This window comes from Molothrus aeneus, chromosome 16, assembly GCF_037042795.1.
Source record: "Molothrus aeneus isolate 106 chromosome 16, BPBGC_Maene_1.0, whole genome shotgun sequence".
Classification (NCBI taxonomy): domain Eukaryota; kingdom Metazoa; phylum Chordata; class Aves; order Passeriformes; family Icteridae; genus Molothrus; species Molothrus aeneus.
This window is the reverse complement of record NC_089661.1, coordinates 11750551-11770004: the sequence shown is the minus strand read 5'-3', so window position 1 is coordinate 11770004 and position 19454 is coordinate 11750551. Positions and strand designations below refer to the sequence as shown.

The 19454-nt window shown below is 42.9% G+C and overlaps 1 protein-coding gene across 4 annotated transcripts in view; it reads left to right on the top strand.

The window, feature by feature from the left end:
- MAD1L1 (mitotic arrest deficient 1 like 1) overlaps window positions 1–19454 on the top strand; it is a 352355-nt gene that overhangs the window by 192405 nt on the left and 140496 nt on the right. For all 4 annotated transcript variants that reach the window (XM_066561061.1, XM_066561059.1, XM_066561060.1 and 1 more), the window contains exon 15: window positions 6019–6109. In XM_066561061.1, coding sequence (XP_066417158.1) covers window positions 6019–6109 — 91 coding nt within the window. The remainder of the gene's footprint in view (window positions 1–6018; window positions 6110–19454) is intronic.

The following is a 19454-nucleotide window of genomic DNA, read 5'->3' as shown; positions in this document are numbered from 1 at the left end:
GTCTGCTGTGCTCATCCTCCTCCTGTGACCCTCAACAGCACCAGTTCACTCAATTCTCTGTAGCTGCTAAGGATGGCAACACAAACTCTACTGTTACTCCTTCCTTCTACACAGCACTGCCAGAAACTAATTCTGGGAGAAAACATGGGGAAGAACACAAACTTCCAAATTGGAAAGAAATGCCACAGTTTATGAGGGAGTTATTTCCATCTCTGTAGTTGATTGTAGTCTTTGAAATCCTGTAACCTACAGGATGGCCTGTCCTCTGCTCTGGGCTGAGCCCAGCCTCCCCTGTTAGCTGCTGTCAAGAAGGAATGTGGAAAACAGGAGCCAGCAAGAGGAGTGTGCAGAACAGGAATGGACTGTTGAGCCTCCAGACATTTCCATATAGACCCCATGGCTAGGAGCTCACTTCTGAAAACAAAAGCAGGGGAGACATAAAGGAGGAGGAAAAAAAATCCATATTAATCCTTTGAATCTGTATTTACCTCCTGTGAGTGAACGAGAGCTTTTAAGAAAAATACCTTTTGTCTCATTTTTCTTTAGTATGGAAAGTAAATTTTCAGCCAGAAGCTTGAAAGACTTTATCAGTTTTTCCTCCTTCTCTTGAGAACAAAGTGCTATTTCGTCAGACCTTTTATAACTTTAAATGTGAAACTCTCTCCCAGCATCATGGTTTCTGGAGAGACAATAAAAGCAGTGCTAATGCTGTCATTTCTCACACTTTTTGCTGCTCCCTCTGAAATAATATTTGTTTATATTCTGCAGATCCTGTGAAAAGAAACAGTGGTCAACCCATTGAGTTCCTGCACTGTAGAGTACAGCATTTGGGCATTAGCACCTTTTAGAGGGAAGGTGATAACTGTGCAGAAACTGGTATTTCAGAATCTATAAATAAAAGGAATATATTTAAAAAGAACTTCACTGAAGACTTAAGTGGCAACAGCTGAAGGACCTTTTCAGCTGGAACAAATCTGAACTTTTTCTTTCTGCTGTCAAGCTGCAACCCCAGTAAATCCTAAATGTTTTCTGTGGATTTAGTGACTGGGTAGAGTTACAGTAATTCAAAAGAAATTCATGTCCTTGCCAATGCCCATTAGTCACACTTGCTGATATTCTGTCTGCTCTGCTCCTAACACCATCTCAATGCCATCTGGATCCCTTAGTAGCATCTTCCCAACACATACGTTTTGTGCTCCATTCAGTATTTTCCTGTTCTGCAGTAGCTCTTCCACATGGCCTTGTCCCCTTGGCAGATGGGGCCTCTGTGAGACGTGTCCTCATTGGTGATCTCCACAGGCAGCCACATAACACAGCTGAGAACATTAAAAACCAATAAAACCAGGATAAAAGGGTGATGGTAGGGGGAGTTTCCACTGGTTAATTCCACTGAAAAGCTCTGGATTCAGAGAGACTTTTGGAGTGCGTGGATGCTGTTGAAAATCCAACAGATTGCCCCCTTTTTTCCTTTCTGAGGTAGCAGCAGCCTTGTCTCACGATCTCAGGTTTTTAGACAGACTGAAAACACACAGTGGGATGTCTCCTGATTCCCACAAGTGTCATTTTAAGAGACCTGAGGCTGTAGGTGGATTTTTTTTTCCCCTCCTTCCCCCTTCTGATTTGAGATAAGGAAACATGCACTTAAGACAGTATGAAGCTCTGTTTTTAAAGAGGGAAAATCCATGAGGCTGAGCAAATGCCAATGAATCTGTATTCTTGCACTAAATTTGATCTTGTGAAAGGTTATGGAGGTGGCATCAATTTACCTTATGCCTGTGGAGCCTTCAACTCTTGGTTTAGCTGTCTGATACAGGAAAATCTTCTAGACAGGTGAAGAGATGATCTTTGCCAGAGATTAAATATTTTCATGTTTCCAAACCCCTGTATGGAGAAGTTAATGAATTCTCCATAAATTAATTCAAATGGTTTCTTCCTGTATCACAAAACTCGACAATGGTGTTGGTATTTCAGAAAGTAACTGATGTTTCTTCCTTCCTTGTGGCACAGGGCTGTTTTTACAATAGACACCAGCTTTTAAGGCCAGGTTGGATGTGGCTTGGAGGAATCTGGTTTAGTGGAAGGTGTCCCTGCCCATGGTGGGGAGGCTGGAACTGAATGATCTTTAAGGTCCTTTTTAAACACTCTGGGCCAAAAATTGAGCTGGTAGAGGATTGTGCTGTGCCCAGGTGTTTCTGTACCCTGCTTTTCATGGTGCTCACATGGTTTTGTCTTGGGTTGTTCTCCCTGCTTGCAGGTAACTCCAATATGTAACAAGTGGAGGATTGCAAACTGGTGATAAAATACCATCACCTCTCTTGTGCAGGTGTTCCTGGAGGGAAAAGGCACAAGGAATGTGCATCAAGGCTGCCTTTGTGGCTGCTGGTGCATCCCAAAGCAGTGCACAACCATCCCTGTACGTGAACTTCATGAAAAAAATCCATAAATGAAAAAAATCCAAGTGCCAAGCCTGTAAATATTTTTCAATGTTTGACTTCCATATTTTAACCACCAGCTGCAAATGCTTTGCTGTGTTTATATATAGATAGGATTTCCCTTGCTTCTCTCTCTTTGCCATTGGGAAGTGTTTCCCAGGGGGCTGGGAAGCAAAGCTGGAATAGCACAAACTGTTTGCTAATGGCTCTGAATGCTTTCCCACTGGAGATCCAGGACACTTAACAGTGTTAAAAATAAGATAGGAGAGGGATAAATGGTGAAAGCACTAGTCAGTCCCAAAATCCTCTTGGCACAAAGGTTGCAGCAATGTTTGTGCTCCTCAGGGCAGAGGAAGCAGCAGGTTTTGTCCCTGAAGGAGAGCCAGGGAGTGCCCCAGGTTCAATGGGCTAACCTTGCCCAGAGCGTGGCAGAAGCCCTGCAACCCCACGTTGTGTCAGGAAATGAGGATGCCCCCAAAGCTGGGACACTGGGAAGGAGCAGACACCTGGGGGGTGAGCCCAAGGCCATGCTCATGCTGGGACCCCCAGCTCAGGGGTGCTCCTGTGCCTGTTGCAGGTGGTTCTGGAGAAGAGAAGACTCCAGGATGACCCTAAAGGGCTACAAGAGAGTTGAAGAGGGACTTTTGACCATGACATGAAGCGGTAGCACAAGGGGAAATGGCTTAAACTGACACAAGCCAGGGCTAGAGGGGAAATTGGGAAGAAATTCTCTTCCCTGTGAGGGTGTGGGGAGAGGGTTGCCCAGGGAGGCTGAGGCTGCCTCATCCCTGGAAGTGTCCAAGGTTGGATGGGGCTTGGACCAACCTGGGGTAGGGGAAGGTGTCCCTGCCATGGCAGAGTGGGGAACTAAGTGATTTTTACTGTCCCTTCCACCACAAACCATTTCAGGATTCTGTGATATCTGCAGCCTGACTGGGAGTGCCCCGGGCTTTAAATCACCGTGCGCTCAGCAGCGAGGCACAAAGGGCACAAACAGGTTATTGAATCCTAAAATTGCAGGTGAAATAGCACAAAAATGTAATGGCTTGAATCTACCCTCATTACAGCTGTGTCTCAGGTCTTCGGGAAGAGTTTTCTGGCTGCTGCTGTGAGTGATTTTCAAAGGGCAACTGAGAGGCCTGATCTTAAACCTCACCACAGAGACAAGTTCTGCAGGCAGATAAAGGCAGCATCAGATTATTTGTGAGGCTGGATGGGGAGAAATTTGTCCCCAATTAAAATTCAGCGTGTCAAGGATGGAGAAAGTACTGATGAGAGTCCTGTGTCTGGCTGTGACCTTTCAGGAGCTGTTGCACTGTTGTTCCTCAGAGAAGAGTGTTGCTCTCCTCGCGCCCTGTTCTGCAATCCATTTAGAAATGCATCGTTAAAAGCATTAATTCCACTTTGAATTTCCATTTTTCCTGACCTTTTCAGTCTCCTGCTGCAGCATCCTCCTTTCCCACTAGCTTGGTGTCTCTTCTGAAAGTTATTGATGATATTTTTTAATGGCCTGGACAGTGCTAAAGCTGTTCCTCAGCATTTTAGAGGCTTCCAAGAGCAGAAAAAATGAGATTTTATAATATTTGAAAATTGCCAGCAGGGGTCAGGCTTACAAATAATTTAGGCAATCCAAGCTGCATATTTATAAAGGAGACATTTCTGTGCTGAGCATGATGTAGATCAACCTGCTTCTATGGAAAAGTTTGGAACTGTTGCCAAATGAATAGGAGAGATTACTTCTTCCTCATACCTGAAATTGCTGTTGCATAATTTTGGGATATTGGCAGATGGTTGCATACTCTATTATATGGTGCAAGGATTTTCAGCTTAATTTAGATAATTTAAAAGTATTAAGCAAGTTAATTAATTTTTAAGAATATTCTGAGAAAAGGCTCCTGAGAAAATTGAATCCAAAGATCAGTGTTGTTCTGTATTAGTTGCACAATTAATTCCAAGAAGCTAACATGTGGAAGGGGAGAGTCTTGAAGGAGCATCAGGATTTTGTACTCTGTACTTAAATGCAAGCAAAACTTTTGTATCCAATCTTTTATACATATATCTCCTGCCTAACAACTTTGATAGAGTTTTCTGAAAGATTCACCCATCATTCACCAATCTAAGGCTGGTATGGTTGATCAAATGTATTTGACCTTTCAAAAAGCTTTGAGCCAAAGGTCATAAAGAAACTTTGATGGAATAAAAAAGGAGATTTTTTGTTGGATTGATAAGAATATATAAACCCTGGAGGTCTGGCTGTCCCAGTCTGTGGGGGTGGCCAGTGGTGGGTGTTCATGTGAACTGGACAGAACATATGGGTACCTTGCCAGGAGGCTCTCCTGGATTCCCTGTGCCTTGTCTCCAAGATTTCCTGAGCCACAGATAAGGCAAGATATTTTTTACTTTGTAAAACTTCATGCATTTTTCTTCTGTTAATTTGCTTATGTAATACAAAGTTAAAATATGGAAAATCAAAGAATAAATGTTTTCACAATGCTGAGGGTTTTTCCACTACGTCCTAGAATGGTTTTGACGGGGAATTGGGAACTTGTCCAACACAGAAAAGGGGTTTGTGAGTAGTGAGGTGGCAGAGTTTGAGATAATAGGAATTTTTTCAGCTTATCAGAGCATTCAGAATTTCAGAAGAAGTCTTAGGATGCTGCTTGAGATGGGAGACGAAGTTACATGTCAATAATTGCCAAACCCATGCACATAAGAAAAAAAACCCCTTACTTTTACTCCCACAACAGAGAGCTCTAAATGAGCTGTTGTCATTCAAGAAAGAGATCTGACATTATTGTGAAGAGCTTTCTGAAATATCAGCTAAGTGCTCCATAGTTAAAAATACAAATAGAGTACTAGAAGCTGTTGGAAAGAAAGTTGAAAATAAAGCAGAAATCCTCATTGTATCACTGATTATGTCTGAGTAGCTCTTTGTAGTTCCAGCTTATTTCATGTCAAAAACTCTATATAAAACTTGAAGGAACGAGGAAGAACAATAAAAATATGGAAAAGCCTTGGTGTGAAGGAAGACTAAACTGAGATTCTTCAGGAAATAATAGAGGAGGCCTGTACTGTGGTGTGGAGAGGGGAGTGTGGTACAATTATTCACGACTTTTCATAGCAGAACTAATGGGCACAGTGAAATAATCTCATGTGAAGTATAAAACAAACTGAACTAATTTTTTATACAGCACATAATTAAATTGTGGAACTTACTGCCAAGGAGTATTGTGAAGGCCAAAAGTATAAATCAGATCAAAAAGAGATTTGATGCCTCATGGAAGTTTTAGCTGCTGGTGGTTATTAAACATGATGGTCTAGACTCAGTCTGTGGTTCAAAAGGTATCCAAGCTGAACTTGCTTTATGTTCAAATTGTGTATTTTTAATATTCTTTTACAAATTACAGTTTCATCATATAAACACGTCACTTTTAACCATAGGTTTTAGCTGCCTCTGTAGTGCAGTTTTGTGGTACTGAATGCAGGAATAATCTGATACCATTTCTAGTTTCATGCTGTACTTGATTATTTGTGGTGGGACTGTGCAGGGACACCCAAAGTCTATTAATTTTCCCTTCTTCTCCAGGTTGAAAATTGAGGAGCTGGAAGCTGAGCGCAGCAAGCTGGCAGAGGAGAACAGATCTCTGGGAATGCAGCTGGAGAAGCTCACTCTGCAGGTAGGAGTGTGGAGGTCCAGAGCAGCTGGAGAGCCTGGTGTGGTCCATGAGGGCTCCCAGCGGGGAGTTTCCCTCCCCTCCATATGGGCACGGCACCTTTGGGCAGCCTGTGCTGACTGCACTGCCACACCTGTGTTTCTGACCATGCCATCACAGAGGTTTGATCTCAGATGTAATCACACAGATTCAGTTGTCCTGTTGGATGACTCTCTCTAGGACTTCTCTTCTTGGAGCCTTAAAATGGGTCTGTATTAAGTAGCTCCACCACTAGAAGTTGTCTGTCCCCAAATTCATTCATGACAAAGTGAGAGCATAGACAGGGCTGGACAGCATGGAGTGGATGGGAATTTTGAGCTTTGTTCATGTTGAAGTCTCCTCTCTGCTGGTGTCAGTGATGAAAGCAGAGGCCACCTCAGCAGGCAGGAGTTTTCCAAGCCAGGAACCATCAGTGCTGTGGAGGGGATGAGCTGGCAGCACCCACAGCTGTGGAGTCAGGAGGATGGGAGATGTGTTCCCTTTGCTGTGCTACCCTGTGTGCTTTGCCTTTTCCTGGTGCTGGCCTCTATGGCAGAAGGTGTTCAGCTTTTGGGATAGATCTGTGAAATCCCACACAAGGCACCTGCAGCAGAGAAGTGGGCTTGGTGTTCAGGTTGTTGTCACCCTAGGAACAGCTTTCCTGTGCAGAGGAAGAGCAGGGGAGTTGCTTCAAGCTTTTGTGATGTTTCCTGTTGGAAAGATGCTGGAGCAAACGAGAACCTGACCCTGTTGGTTCAGTCAAAGCCCACCCACCCTTCTTGAAGAAGAGTATTATCTCTTCCTTCTTTTCTCTCTGATGTGCTGAACAATTTGTCATTGTAGCATTCGCTTAATTTTTCTTTCTTTTCGCCATTATTTTATTTTTCCTTTATCTTTATTTTTCCCCTTTTTTTTTTTTTTTTGCAAATTGCTTCATGGTAGAAAACCTGCATGAAACCTGGTTTGAAATTACCCAGATTTCAGCCAGACCATTGATTTTATCTTGACACCTATTAGACGTGAATCAAAATTTCTTTTTTTATAACCCATTCCTGGAGACAGGGGAAGTGACAGCTTTGATAAAGCAGGGAGCTAAGAGCTGCTGAGCATCTCTGCTGAGCCATGTTTAGTGTGAAACCTGTCACCCTGCTCTCCTTTAATTGGGTTTCAGTCATCAGAAGGAGATGAAAGCTTTGGGCTGGTGTTTGGATGCTTAGGTCTCCCAACAAACACACAAGCAGCTTTGGTTTCAGACCAGATTACAGCTCGGGTCATGGTTAATCTGCCTACATGGTCTTAGAGTGGTTGCTGGCTTTCCAAGAAGGGCTGACCAGAGGAATTCCCTATTTTAGTCATGGTATCTTGAAATATCACAAAGATCTGCTTTATTTGTTCATACAAAGATGAACCAAGTGATTTGAGATGCCAAGTCTTGAATAGCAGGTCTAGAAAGAGAAGTCTTGGAGTTAGTGAGCTGAATTCAGGTAATGATGCCCTTCCATCTCTCTTGGCAAGGCTGAGGACGTGGCTTTAACTCCTTATTTAACAGAAGGTTGCTCCCCCTGTCCCTGAAGTCTCACTTTACTTGTGCCTTAGAGAACTTGATGCCTAAAGTAGTTTTTTTGAAAGAGAGGGAGTAGAGAGGAAAGCACAAGTACAGGAATATGTCAGCTGAATGCTAAAGTGTCAGTATTGATCAGTGTGTGCCCACCTGAATGGCCAAGAACTCCTCAGAGGGAAAAACATCAGCCTTCCCAATTTTTATTCACCCTGTGAATCAAATACCTTGACAGGCCAAGCTTAAAATGACTCTTTATATAAACACATTGAAAGAAGGTTTGTTAGAGTGAGAACCCACAAAGTTAAGGATAAGCTTAGAAATTCACCTCTTCTATCAGTGCTGAGCAAATATGCTGAAAATGTCATTATACACTCAGATAAGGTCACTGAAGTGTTGCTAGTTTGACATGTTATTTATTCCCACCTCTGAAAGAAATTATTGGGAAATGATGAGTTAAAATAAAAGTCTGTATTTTGAAAGGAAAAAAAAACAAGACAAACTACATACAGAAGTCACAAGGAAGTTTTACTGAACAGGAAGATGACTAAAACTACAAAAATGGGAGAAGCATGGCTTCAAATCAAATAAAGATGTAAGAGAAGGGGCTGACATTAAACCAGGTAGAATGAGGGTGATTTCTGACAAATCCTTATCTGCAGTTCTTTCTTGTAAAGTAAAATCTCTGACTCCTGGAATTTTATCTACTAAAGGAAAGAAATGTAGAAGGGACATATTAAAGTTGGGAATTTTGAAGAGACAGGTTGTAGAATTAAGGCTCTGAGTGCTTTACACTGAACTGAATCTGTTGAGTCCACAAAGTTGTGTTTGGTGCATGAAATCTAGGGAGATACAGCTAATAATTCATAATTAAAAATGTCATTTTGAATGTATAGAGGTGTGGAGTTTCAAAAGTGTTTGTCTCCAAATCAGAGAATCATTTAGGTTGAAAAAGACCTCAGATCATTGAATCCAACCTATGGCCCAACACCACCAGACCATGGCACTGAGCCATGTCCAGGCTTTCCTTAAACACCTCCAGGAATGGCAAATCCACTGCTTGCCTGGGCAGCCCATTCCAATGTCTAATCTCCATTTCTGTGAAGAACCTCCTCCTCTCACATCCTTCTGTATCTGAATATTGGCATAGGAATTTTGCTGATTTCTCACAAAAACCCACTTAGTGAGCAAGGGGACCCTGATGGACTGGGCAGGGGCCAAAGGAGCACCTGGAAAGGTGCTTTTGGTGTGTGACTCAGACTCCTTGAGCTCAGTATTAGCAAAAGAACTAAGGTGCTGATACCTCTCCTCTCCACAGCCATGTAACATCTGACATCCTTTTGTATTCTGTGCTTCTGTGGGGACAGCTTGAATGATGCCTGAAGGTGTTTTCCACCTCCACACACCCTGTCTTCCAAAACCCCTTGCCTCTTGACACCTAGCTGCAGGCTGCATTGATTTTCCTTCACTGGTATAAAGACTTTAGCATGGATATCACTCACTGGCCAGGTCTTTACTGCTAATGAAAACCTCAGATTACAAAACACAGGAGATGTAGAGCTGTAGAGAAATGACACCTGGTTGAGACTGCCTCCCTGGTGCCCAGGATATTATCTTAAGGAAAACACTTGAAACCCTGGCTCAGGAGAGGGATTCAAATAATATGAAAAGAGTGGGCTTAAGCACACAATTTTATCTCATCTTCTCTACCCTCCTTCCTTTCGATGAAGCAAAATAACATTTCCAGGAAACCTGAGCTGCTACTACTTGGCCCATGGTGGGCAGGCTGAGATTTCAGAGAAAGGCTTGGTTTGTTTGTTATCTGAAATGATCTGGACCATCTTCCAGAGGTGCTGGTGGAAAAGTGCAGCTTGATGCTGGGAACAAAAGAGACTGATCAAATCAGTGCTTTTTGGATAAAGTAGGAGGAAGGAGTTGTGAGGAGTGTTCAATTAGCATTTCTTACTGCTAGGAGCCCTGTGTTTACAGGCAACCAAGCGGATGTGAAGTGTTCCTTATGCAAATACTACTCTCCTGCTTTTCCTGCTCTCCTCTACTCTTCCAGCTGAAGAAGAGATTCTTCAAGGTTGGCTGCTTCAAGGAAGATTGATTAAAATCAGCTGCAGTTTGATTTAATTGGATCCATGTGCTGGAGAGGGAGCAGGACTAGTTAAAGCCCTCGTAATTAGTTCACAGCTGGTTGGTGAGAAAAATGAAACTCCAGTTAGAGTTCAGATAAGTGGATCTGTATGGATAAAAGGCAAGTAGATGGGTGGGTTTTTTTTACATTGAGATGTGTTTGGGCTTGAAAATCACCTCTAGTCCCATAGCCAAGCTGGCAGCTTAATCCCTTTGAGCATGTGCATGTGTATTTATGAGGCTAAATGGAAAGAATCTCTATTTTCTGGCTTGTTTCTGAGTAAAAAGAATCACCTGTGCATGCTGGCAGTCAAAAAAACCTGATAGAAAGCTGGGAGAGGATCTTGGGAGTAGACAAAACCCAACAAGGGCAGTTTGTCTGTGGGAAAGGGTCATGACTTGGCACAAACTCTGGACTGTCCAGCTTTTGCTGCCATGTCCCTACTCACAGTAGTAACTGGTTGTGTTTAGCATCTTTGTGAGTCAGCAATAAGACAACAACACTCTCAAAAAAGCAGTATTATTCATACATATTGAAATTATTGATTTTTGCCTGTTATTTCAAAACTCTGAAAGAGCTGACTGACTACATAGTGTGGGGACAGTCATCAGAAATCTTAACCCAGACAGAAGCTGGAATTTATGTTAAACTTTGCTGTTGGACTGGAAGGGACTGCATTGCCTATTTTGGTGTTCTTGAGAGAAGTGCCTGCTGGGTTTAGTTCTCCAGAACTGAGATGCCCATGAATGATAGTAATGCTGGATGCCCAGAGCATTCATGTGTTTCCCTTTCCCCTTATCTCTGCAACCCTCGTGCTTGGACTGGCCTCCTCCTTCTTCTATTGCTGTATTTTGAGGGAATAACAAAACATCTGGGAGCTGTACCCCAGGGGAAGGTGGACAGAGAATGTTTCTCCTCTTTAAGCATTAATGACTCATTTTATGGTTAGGGCTTTGGCAGCCAGGCAGTGACTGGCTTGGAGTTAAGAGCCCAAGGGAAAGCTGAGGTCATTTAACAGTCTAACTGTTCATTTTGTGACCAGTAAAGAATGATGAATGAATCATTTACACTGTTATAAAACTTAAAAGGACATAGTCAACCTTTCAAGGTTCTCTAATTGGCCTCTCAAATGCTCACATTCTTCCTGGATTATCTCCATCCATGCCTTCCCTTTTCACAAACTTCCTGTCCTTTTTTCTTCATCTATGCATGCCTAGGTCTGTGTTAGCCTCTGTGGCACAGCTGGTCCCTGTAGAAAACCTCACCTATCTAAGTTCAGCCTTTTTTTTTTTTTAGAAGGCTTCTTTAGCTGGTTCTGGGTAATTCACTTGGCATATCTTCAGTCAGGTACTGCTTGTGGGAAGGTGTAGGAACAAATTTGCGTGTACTCCAGAGGGACTTAATTATGAGATAGAATAACTGAGAGCATACAGGAGGAGATCTGCAAAAAGAAGATGAAGAGAGGTGCAGGTCCAGGACTGCAGAAGGTTGGATCATATTGTGCTGCCCCACTCATCCAGTGCATCGAGTTCATGGGAGCATGTGGGAGTGGATGGAGAACAGAGTGATTTGTGATCCATTCCACAGACTCCTGGATTTAAACAGCCATAAGCTCATCTTTTACAGGCAAAGCTTCTCCTCTATATTTCACAGGCAGCAGCAGGTCTGCACTGGCCTAAGGAAGTGTATCTGCTCAAGTGGATACAGGCAGAGAGCACTCTGGGGATCACTCCACAGTTTTGCTCAAAACAGCAATGAAAAATGTGATAAACAGATATCATGGGTATTAATTTGTGACAGCTCAGAGATATGTAATGCTTGCATAAAACAGGGGAGAATATTCACACAGGAAGCTGGCTTTGATTGAAGAAGGGGCCAATGAGTCTGGTTCTGGGGATGACAACAGCACTGGAGAGAAGGTGGCACAGGGGCAGAGGGACCCCATGGAGTCACCCAGCATGTCCTAGTGGTTGGTCTGGGCAACACCTGTGCTGTTACACCACCTTCACTTCAATTATCTCTTAAGCTGGGCAGGAGAAGCTAAGTCTGAGCTGCTCTGCTGTGTGGGTGTCCCTGGTGTTCACAGGGAGCTGCTAAAGGGGATGTGCTGAAGTTTCACCCAAATGAATGGGAAGGGAAAGAGCTTCCCCTGTAATGCACCCATAAATGGTGCTGAAAGGATTATACATGTTGTTTGGGAAAAAACATTGTGTATCTCATGCCACGTGGATTAGGTACTGCAGGAAATCCTAGAACTGGTGTAAAATAGAAGGAGTGTAGAACCTGCTGTGATCCAGCCCCTGGGGATTACATGACACTGAATTAGCTGGGGCTATGCAAATATTTGTGCGTGTTAATTCTGAATACATTGCTGTTCTTAGAATTAACAGAAATTAGAAATATTCCATGGGAGCAGAGAGGAGAAGCATAAACATGCCATTTACTTGTAGGTTTGTCATTAGGTGGTTCAAGGAGAAGCTGTTTGATGGCCTTGGTGGCCCTGATAAATGTGATGTGCAAAGTGGATGTCGAACCAAACAAGGACAGGCACAGAACAGACTTGCTAATGTTTGTTAACATCAGAGACCACGAGTGCACAGGTTCACATTTGTGCAGGAAAATTTTACCAACATGCCCTTTAAAAAAATTTTTTTAAAGGGATTCACACATTGAATATTAAACACCTGAAGCTCTATAAATTCTACTGCCAGAGCTGCCACCGTATTGTTTATTTCATGCAGCACCTTTCTCAAAGTTCTGCAGAAACTGATTAACATTTGCATAATACATTTAACACGAAAATCCAGAATAAATTCATTAATGTTCTCCTGCCACTACCCTTGAAAATATCAGCAGCTGTGTGGCATCACAAAGCTCATTAGATGAGCAGAGGGGGAGGAAGGGTGAGCGCTGGATTTCCTGAACAGCTCTGAAACAGGAAAGGTCAGTGCACTGAGTGTCAGCACCTGAGCAGCAGCGTGGGGAGCTCAGAGCAGGCAGAGAGAGCTGGGCCATGGGAAATGTCCTGCAGGAAAAGGTCTCTGTTCCACTACACAGGAAGCATGAACTTGAGGAGGTGCCATCCATGCTGGAGTAGAAAAAGTGAGCGCAAAATGCAGATGAGGATGCTGCTACACTAACGAGGTGCATGTGTTCTGCAGGGGCAAGCAGCAGGAAATTGTTCCAGTCCTTCTGTGGTATAAGAAAGCTGGCTCGGAACAAAGCTTGGTTTTGTGAACAGGTGTTGCAGAATAAATGGCGATGTTTTAAAAGTTGTGCAAGGCTTGGTTGCATGGCACCAGAGCACTAAATCTGGGGTGAGTGCACTGCCTTCACGGGAGTGAGGGGACAAAGGCACCATTGATACTCTTGTATGGTAAAAAGAGCAACAGTATACAAAAATTAGTCATTTCAGCTACAAATGCTGAAATGGCTAATTTTTGTATATACATTCATACTCTCAGTTGTGTATTCAAATTCCCACCCAAAAACTTAAAAATGTGTGCCAGTCAAGTAGTAGTAAGTAGCAACTCCAGAAGGCTTCTGTGTGTTTCACTGATCCCCAGAATCACCCTGTGGGTGAATACCAAGGCTGATGAGACAGAAACAACCATTTTAAAGTGAGACTTCACTTTTAAACTCCTCTAATCTTACTTCTCTCACAAAGAAAAAACAAAGTTTCAGGAAGTAATAAGAGTGACTGTCCCTTTATAGTTTTCTTGTTTTTCTCTGTAGTCATTCAGTGGCACAAATTAGTTTTCAATTGTTCTTTCTTCATTTTCTGTTATTTTTCTGCTGCTTTGAATTCTGCTTCCATGTCACAGAGACAAAACAAAAATGTCATTTAGACCTGTGTAAGGCAAATAATGCTTCACAAGGTTTGTTTACTGAAGCTTTGTGCTTTCTCTCAGACTTTTATGAGTACCATGTCCATGAGTTGCTGCTCTCTCCACATTAGGCTTTGAGCTTTTCCTTACTCATTACCATTTCAGCCTTTGGTTGATGACCTAATTATTTCTGAGTTTTTGATTAAAACAAAGTAATAGGTCACAGTTTTGTGCTGCCCTTGTCTTTGCCATTTCTGTTGTGGTCTGGCTTTGTAAAGTCCAAGTTTTCAGTAATATTCTTCAGCAGTTTTATTCTTTTGATACTCTGGTTATGGTGCCATATTTTTTTCTCTACTTCTTGGTATATGTAAAACTTGACACCATCTCTAGGAGACAAAAGGCCAGGATATGTCACCCAGATTATGGAAAAGAAATAAGTTGGAATTTAATAATATTTTCTCTGAGTGTGTGATGAGGGAAAGAGGAAATGTTTCATGTCACAGTGAAGAGTGGGCAGTGTTTGTAATGATGTTAAAATACACATGAGGAAATGGGGAGATGCTCTGAGCTGAGGCACTGGTGGGGGTGTGCATCAGAGAAACACATTTTTGTGACCTCTGCCAGGGGGATTCAAGCATGTGAGATGTTGATACATTATCTTACACATCCCAGAACTCTCCCCTTTGATCAGCCTGACCTACCACCTCTGTGACACTTGGAGGCAGAGATTTACATTGTAAAAATGGGTTTTCTCTGAAGAATTTCTTCAGATAGTAGGAAGGAAACTCAACATGCCTCTGTCACTGGGATGTGTGGCATTGCCATTCATCTGGCAGTGCAGGCTCATGGTGTGCCTGGGAGTAAATGGGGAGAAGTAACACCCCAATAACAGAGCATTTCTGTCAGCACACTGAACACAGACCATGATACAGGCCCTTCCAAGACCAATTTTAGCTCAATTTCCATTTGCTCTTTTTTGATAAGACTTTAAAGAGACATGGATCCAGACAAGTCAGGAAAAAAGTAATTGTTTTTGACAGCTTTCCTAGCTAGATTTGAAAGACAGGTAACAGTGGAATGGAAGATGATGCCTAATTTAGGTAGAAAGGCTGTTCTGTTTAAATGAGGATGGACAGTTGGAGTGGCAGGGTAAGTGAAGTGCTGTGAGAAGAGCATCCCCTTCGTATCTTTTTTAAAAAATGAGCAGTTTCCCATGAGGGGGTTCTGTGTGTTCAGGAGGGTGTCTGGGAAGCCCAGCTGTGTTCCCTGCAGCTGGGAGGGCTCCCAGGGGATCCATCACAGCCCTGCTCAGCCGAGCATGGGGCTCAGCTCCATCAGGAGCTCTGCTGCTTCCTCTGATCAACATTTAAACCCCACATTTCCTAAATGATGCAGCAGCCCTGTGCCTGTTCTTTGCATTTTTGGCAGGACATTTAAAACGAAATAAAAATTCCCTGAAAGCTGTTGTGCATGTTGGACATGACAGAAGATGTTCAGTTGAGATTGTGACCTTTCAGAACAAAGACTCTGCTTTTGAAAAGGGGGTTCATTGTGCTTCTGGCTCTAGTAAGATGAAAAACTTGAAAAACCAGTGACATGAAGGCTGTGCAGCAAGGATGAGCTCTCCAGAGGTCCTGTTGTGTATTATTGGTTGTCTTCCAGTGGATGCATTCTTTCTCTCTGTGCAGTGCTACCACAGTTCCAATCAGTAGTAATTACAGAAATTTTCTCATTTTTATGAGTAGAGGGATGTGAAAAGCTGTTGACAGCAGTCTGCAAGGGAGCTCAGCTGTGGAGCTGCTTTCCCTCTGGATCCATCACAGCCAGAGCTGCTGACCTTAAGGTGATTTCCCAAGGAGTCAGGGCTTGCTCAGAGGTCAGTCTTTTCAGTGTGGAAGGAAAAGTGTGATTAGATATGTGTGAGCTCTTATGATTAATATTAACATGGTGGAGCTGCCTGAACATTTAAATGCAGCACTGGGGAATTTAATTTTTTATATATGTATATGTATATTTGCAAATGATTATTAGAATGCATGTCAATGTATTTAAATGTAGACATGACTTGATGTAGCTAGGTGTAAAATAGGACTATCACCTACATTGGCTCAACAGAATCCAGCTGGAGTGTGGTCAGAGGGATGGCAAAGGTGGCCAAACAGGGAGGGAAATGCCTGCTCAGGAGGGAGAACAGAGGGTGGGTGTGGGCTGGGGCTTTTTCCTTGGATGGGCTCCAACCAACACGTCAGACAGTGCCCATCAGGCTCACAGAAGCTGAAATGAAGGAGGGGGCAGTATTGGAGACATTCCCTAGCATCCTCTTCAGGTGTTGGGGGGAAGGAACAGTGGTTGTATGACATGAAATGGTTTCCCCAGTGCTGCCATTAGGCTGTGCCATGCTGGCACACAGTAACTTCTACAGCCAGTTTGAGGGTTGAATGTCAGTGTCTTTTGACTTTCCTGCTTTCTCAAGGTCTCTGACATCTCCTGAGTGTGATGCTTCTGTTTGACACTGCTTAGAAGACAGATCTGTGTCTGTATCTGGAGATTTTTGTGTGGTCCATTCTCTCAAGCATCCTAGAGAGAAAAAAAAACACCGGACATGCTGCAAACAGACCTATAGGTCTATTTATCAAGTGTATTCCTCCTAAGCCTACCCTCTCATCCTTCCCATTTTAGTTCCTTGGCTGTTTCGTTCAACTTAATGCTCTTTACTGATGTTTTCTGCTTGCAGGGGATCAAAAAGATAGTCTGAGTCCTTTAGATATTTGTGGAAGTTAGAGATGATGCCCTTCTACCAGTTTACTCAATGATAACTTGAAAACTTGTGTCTGGGCAAGGCTGCTTCTGAAGTATTTATTTCTTCAGGCAGGCAGCTCAGGATAATGTTGAATTTGCTGGTTGGAGCAGTTAACTCAAAGCTGTTCAGAATCCAATAGATTGCCCCATAGCCATTCCTCTTATTGTTTCAGTTTATCCACAAATCTCTCTTACTCTTGTAAAATTGAAATGAAGATGAGACGACTGTCCCCATCTGAAAAGATGTCAGTGCTGCTTGAAGTCTCCTTGCACTGGCAGAAAAAACAATTGAGCTTTGAGCTTGAACTGAGAGACAGATAAGATCACCTGGAGATTTCCACAGCAAATGCAGAATATATTCTTCTCTAATGGATTCTTAGTGCTATCTGGCAAGTAATTGAATTGCTTGGGTTTGAAGGGAGAGGGGACTGGGTTGGGGTTTTTGATGTTTGAAGGGAGAGGGGACTGGGTTGGGGTTTTTTGATGTTTGGTAGGTTTTTTTAAAGCTCCCAAATTTTGTGACAATAGGGAGTAAACTGTGGTTTCTCTGCATGACACAGGATGTCTGTCAGACATGGGGGAAGCTAATTAAAATGTCACAATATGTACATGAGGGTGATGAGGCAGAAAAGACCGATCACTTCCTTGGTTCTAGGAATTTGTCTGTGTCCCTGCTTCTATCTACTCACTGTGAAATCCGCAAGTAATTCATGCTCTGGGGGTAGGAATGAGGCCACTGGGTAAATCTGGCCTCTCTCCCTCTCTCTCTCTCTCTCTCTCACTGGAATAAAGCAGAAAATAAATTAAATCCATTCTTGCTCTGCTGCAGTTACTAAGGGAGTCTCACTCCAGCTGGGTGATAGCAAAGATGCTGGTTCCTGCTGGCCCATCATAGCCAACACTGGTATGCTCTGCCAGAGGACCAGTGCTAGCAGAGGTTAGCACTGGGGCAACTGGGAGGGTTCCACAGCCAATCTGTATCAGTGCACAGCATCTGAGGGGACAGAAGCAAAGCAGCATCTGCCTCTTTCCCATCCTTTTGTTCAAAAGTATGTCCTGGAAAGCCAAGGGATTGATGGAGAGAGATAATAACACACCCTTTGGTGTATTCTTTGGAAACACTCAAATGGCCAAGAGGTGGTCCAAGCCTACAGCCTGCATCTTTGAAAACCACTGAACAACAGCAAAATGGGGAGGAAAAAAAAAAAGAAGGATGATCATTGGGGAAATTGCTATAATGGTAAGATAATTAGAACGCAGAATGATTAACATTAGTCAGTCTGCTGCATTGGCAAGGACTTTGCAAGTTGATATAATAGGCCTCTTCCATATCAAACATGCGGTTTTTCAGTATTCAGTTTAACACTTTCATGTGACTTTAATAGAGTTCACAGCTGAAACAAGCATTTGGTGCTCATGTAACGTTGCACAGTACCTTTCCTCTTCTGTTACTAGAAGGCTACTAGAAAGACCTTTTTTTTTTTCCCTTTTGTGCCTACTGATACTGAAGGATAAAAACCACTCTCACCATAGAATTCCTCTACATTGTTTTGAATGACAGCTTGACATGAATTCCTGGATATTTTCTTCCTGTTGTGCCTGATGGAAAGGAACTTTGCTAGAAAAAAACAAATTCTGAAATTTCAGAACATGGTTTTCTTCTTCTCAAGGAGAAAATACAGGGACTCAGGATATTGTATACCAATATTAAAATCAAATATTTTTATAAAGTCTACTTTATAGTAGGGTCAAAAGACCTTCTCTGTTCATCATCTTTAATATTTGCAGATCCCTCCTGCCAGCCCTTGTGTGTGGGCCCTTGGATTTGCCAAAACTAAACTGGTACAAGAAATGAGATTTAGCACCACATTTAATAGCTGGTTTTGTAGCCTGGTTGAGTTTGGAGCAAAACTTGGAATGCAGAATGACCTCAGTGGTCCCCATCTCTAGTGATCATTGATGACCAGTAAACATTTGTTCTCCTTTGATTACTGCCAGCCCTACTGGCTCATGTATGGACCAGGGCACTGGATGTTTTGTCTCCCTCCATTTTCCCAGGATCTGCAGTGCCTTTCCACTTGCTGTGCTTAGACATGGGTTGCTGTCTGGTGTTTGTGCTGGGGCACTTCTGGACACCACAAGCTTTCCTTCACTTATGCACATGCTGAGATCAGGCACATCCTTCATTGCAGCTGCTAAAATCTGCTGGTGTGCTGTAGCAGAAAATCCCTTGATCTCAGTAGCGTGTTTTTTTTTTCATGTACCCCTTTACTATGAAAATAAACCATCTTTTTGTCTGTAAGATGTTGGAGAGCACAGTGCCCCCCTCTCTGCTCGGTGCAGGGCCCTCAGAAAGGAATTGCAGTCACGCAGCTGTGCAGTGAATATGGAGAGGCTGTTTGGTGTGGTTGGTATTTTGTGGATTATTTTCTCGCTCCTTCTGACCCTACCTCAAATGAAATTCCTGCACTTCATCCTTCCTCTGGGCTGGGCAATCAGCAGCTATGATCAAGGGCTGTAAGGAGCCAGTGGTCAGGCATACAAAGCAGCTGTATTAGGACTGAGCAACCAGGACTAATGGGGAGCAAGGCCGGGAGCAGAGACAGAAATATGGCAGAATAAGATTCATTAGGGATCAGATTCAATAACTATAAAATGATGAGAAGTTTATGATCAAAGGCTTACTTCGAGCATTTTAATGACAGAGTCATTTAATCCGTTTAAAGCAGATAGATAAGGAGTTAAGTGAAATCTACAGCAGCTGCCTTTCTGAGCTGTTTATGAACCTGTTCCAGGCTACAGATCACTGTGAAAGGCACAGGATGGATGCTTGCTGTAGTAATTGAATAGTATATAACGGGCTACCAGCCTTTATGGGCTGATTTACATATGAGGTTGGTAAAACTTAATGCAAACACTTGTGGTTTGTGTTATTAGTGTGCGTGGCTCCTCAGCTATTTTTAATGTGTGTGCTACTAGCAAGAGTACGGGATGAAGGAAAGAGCA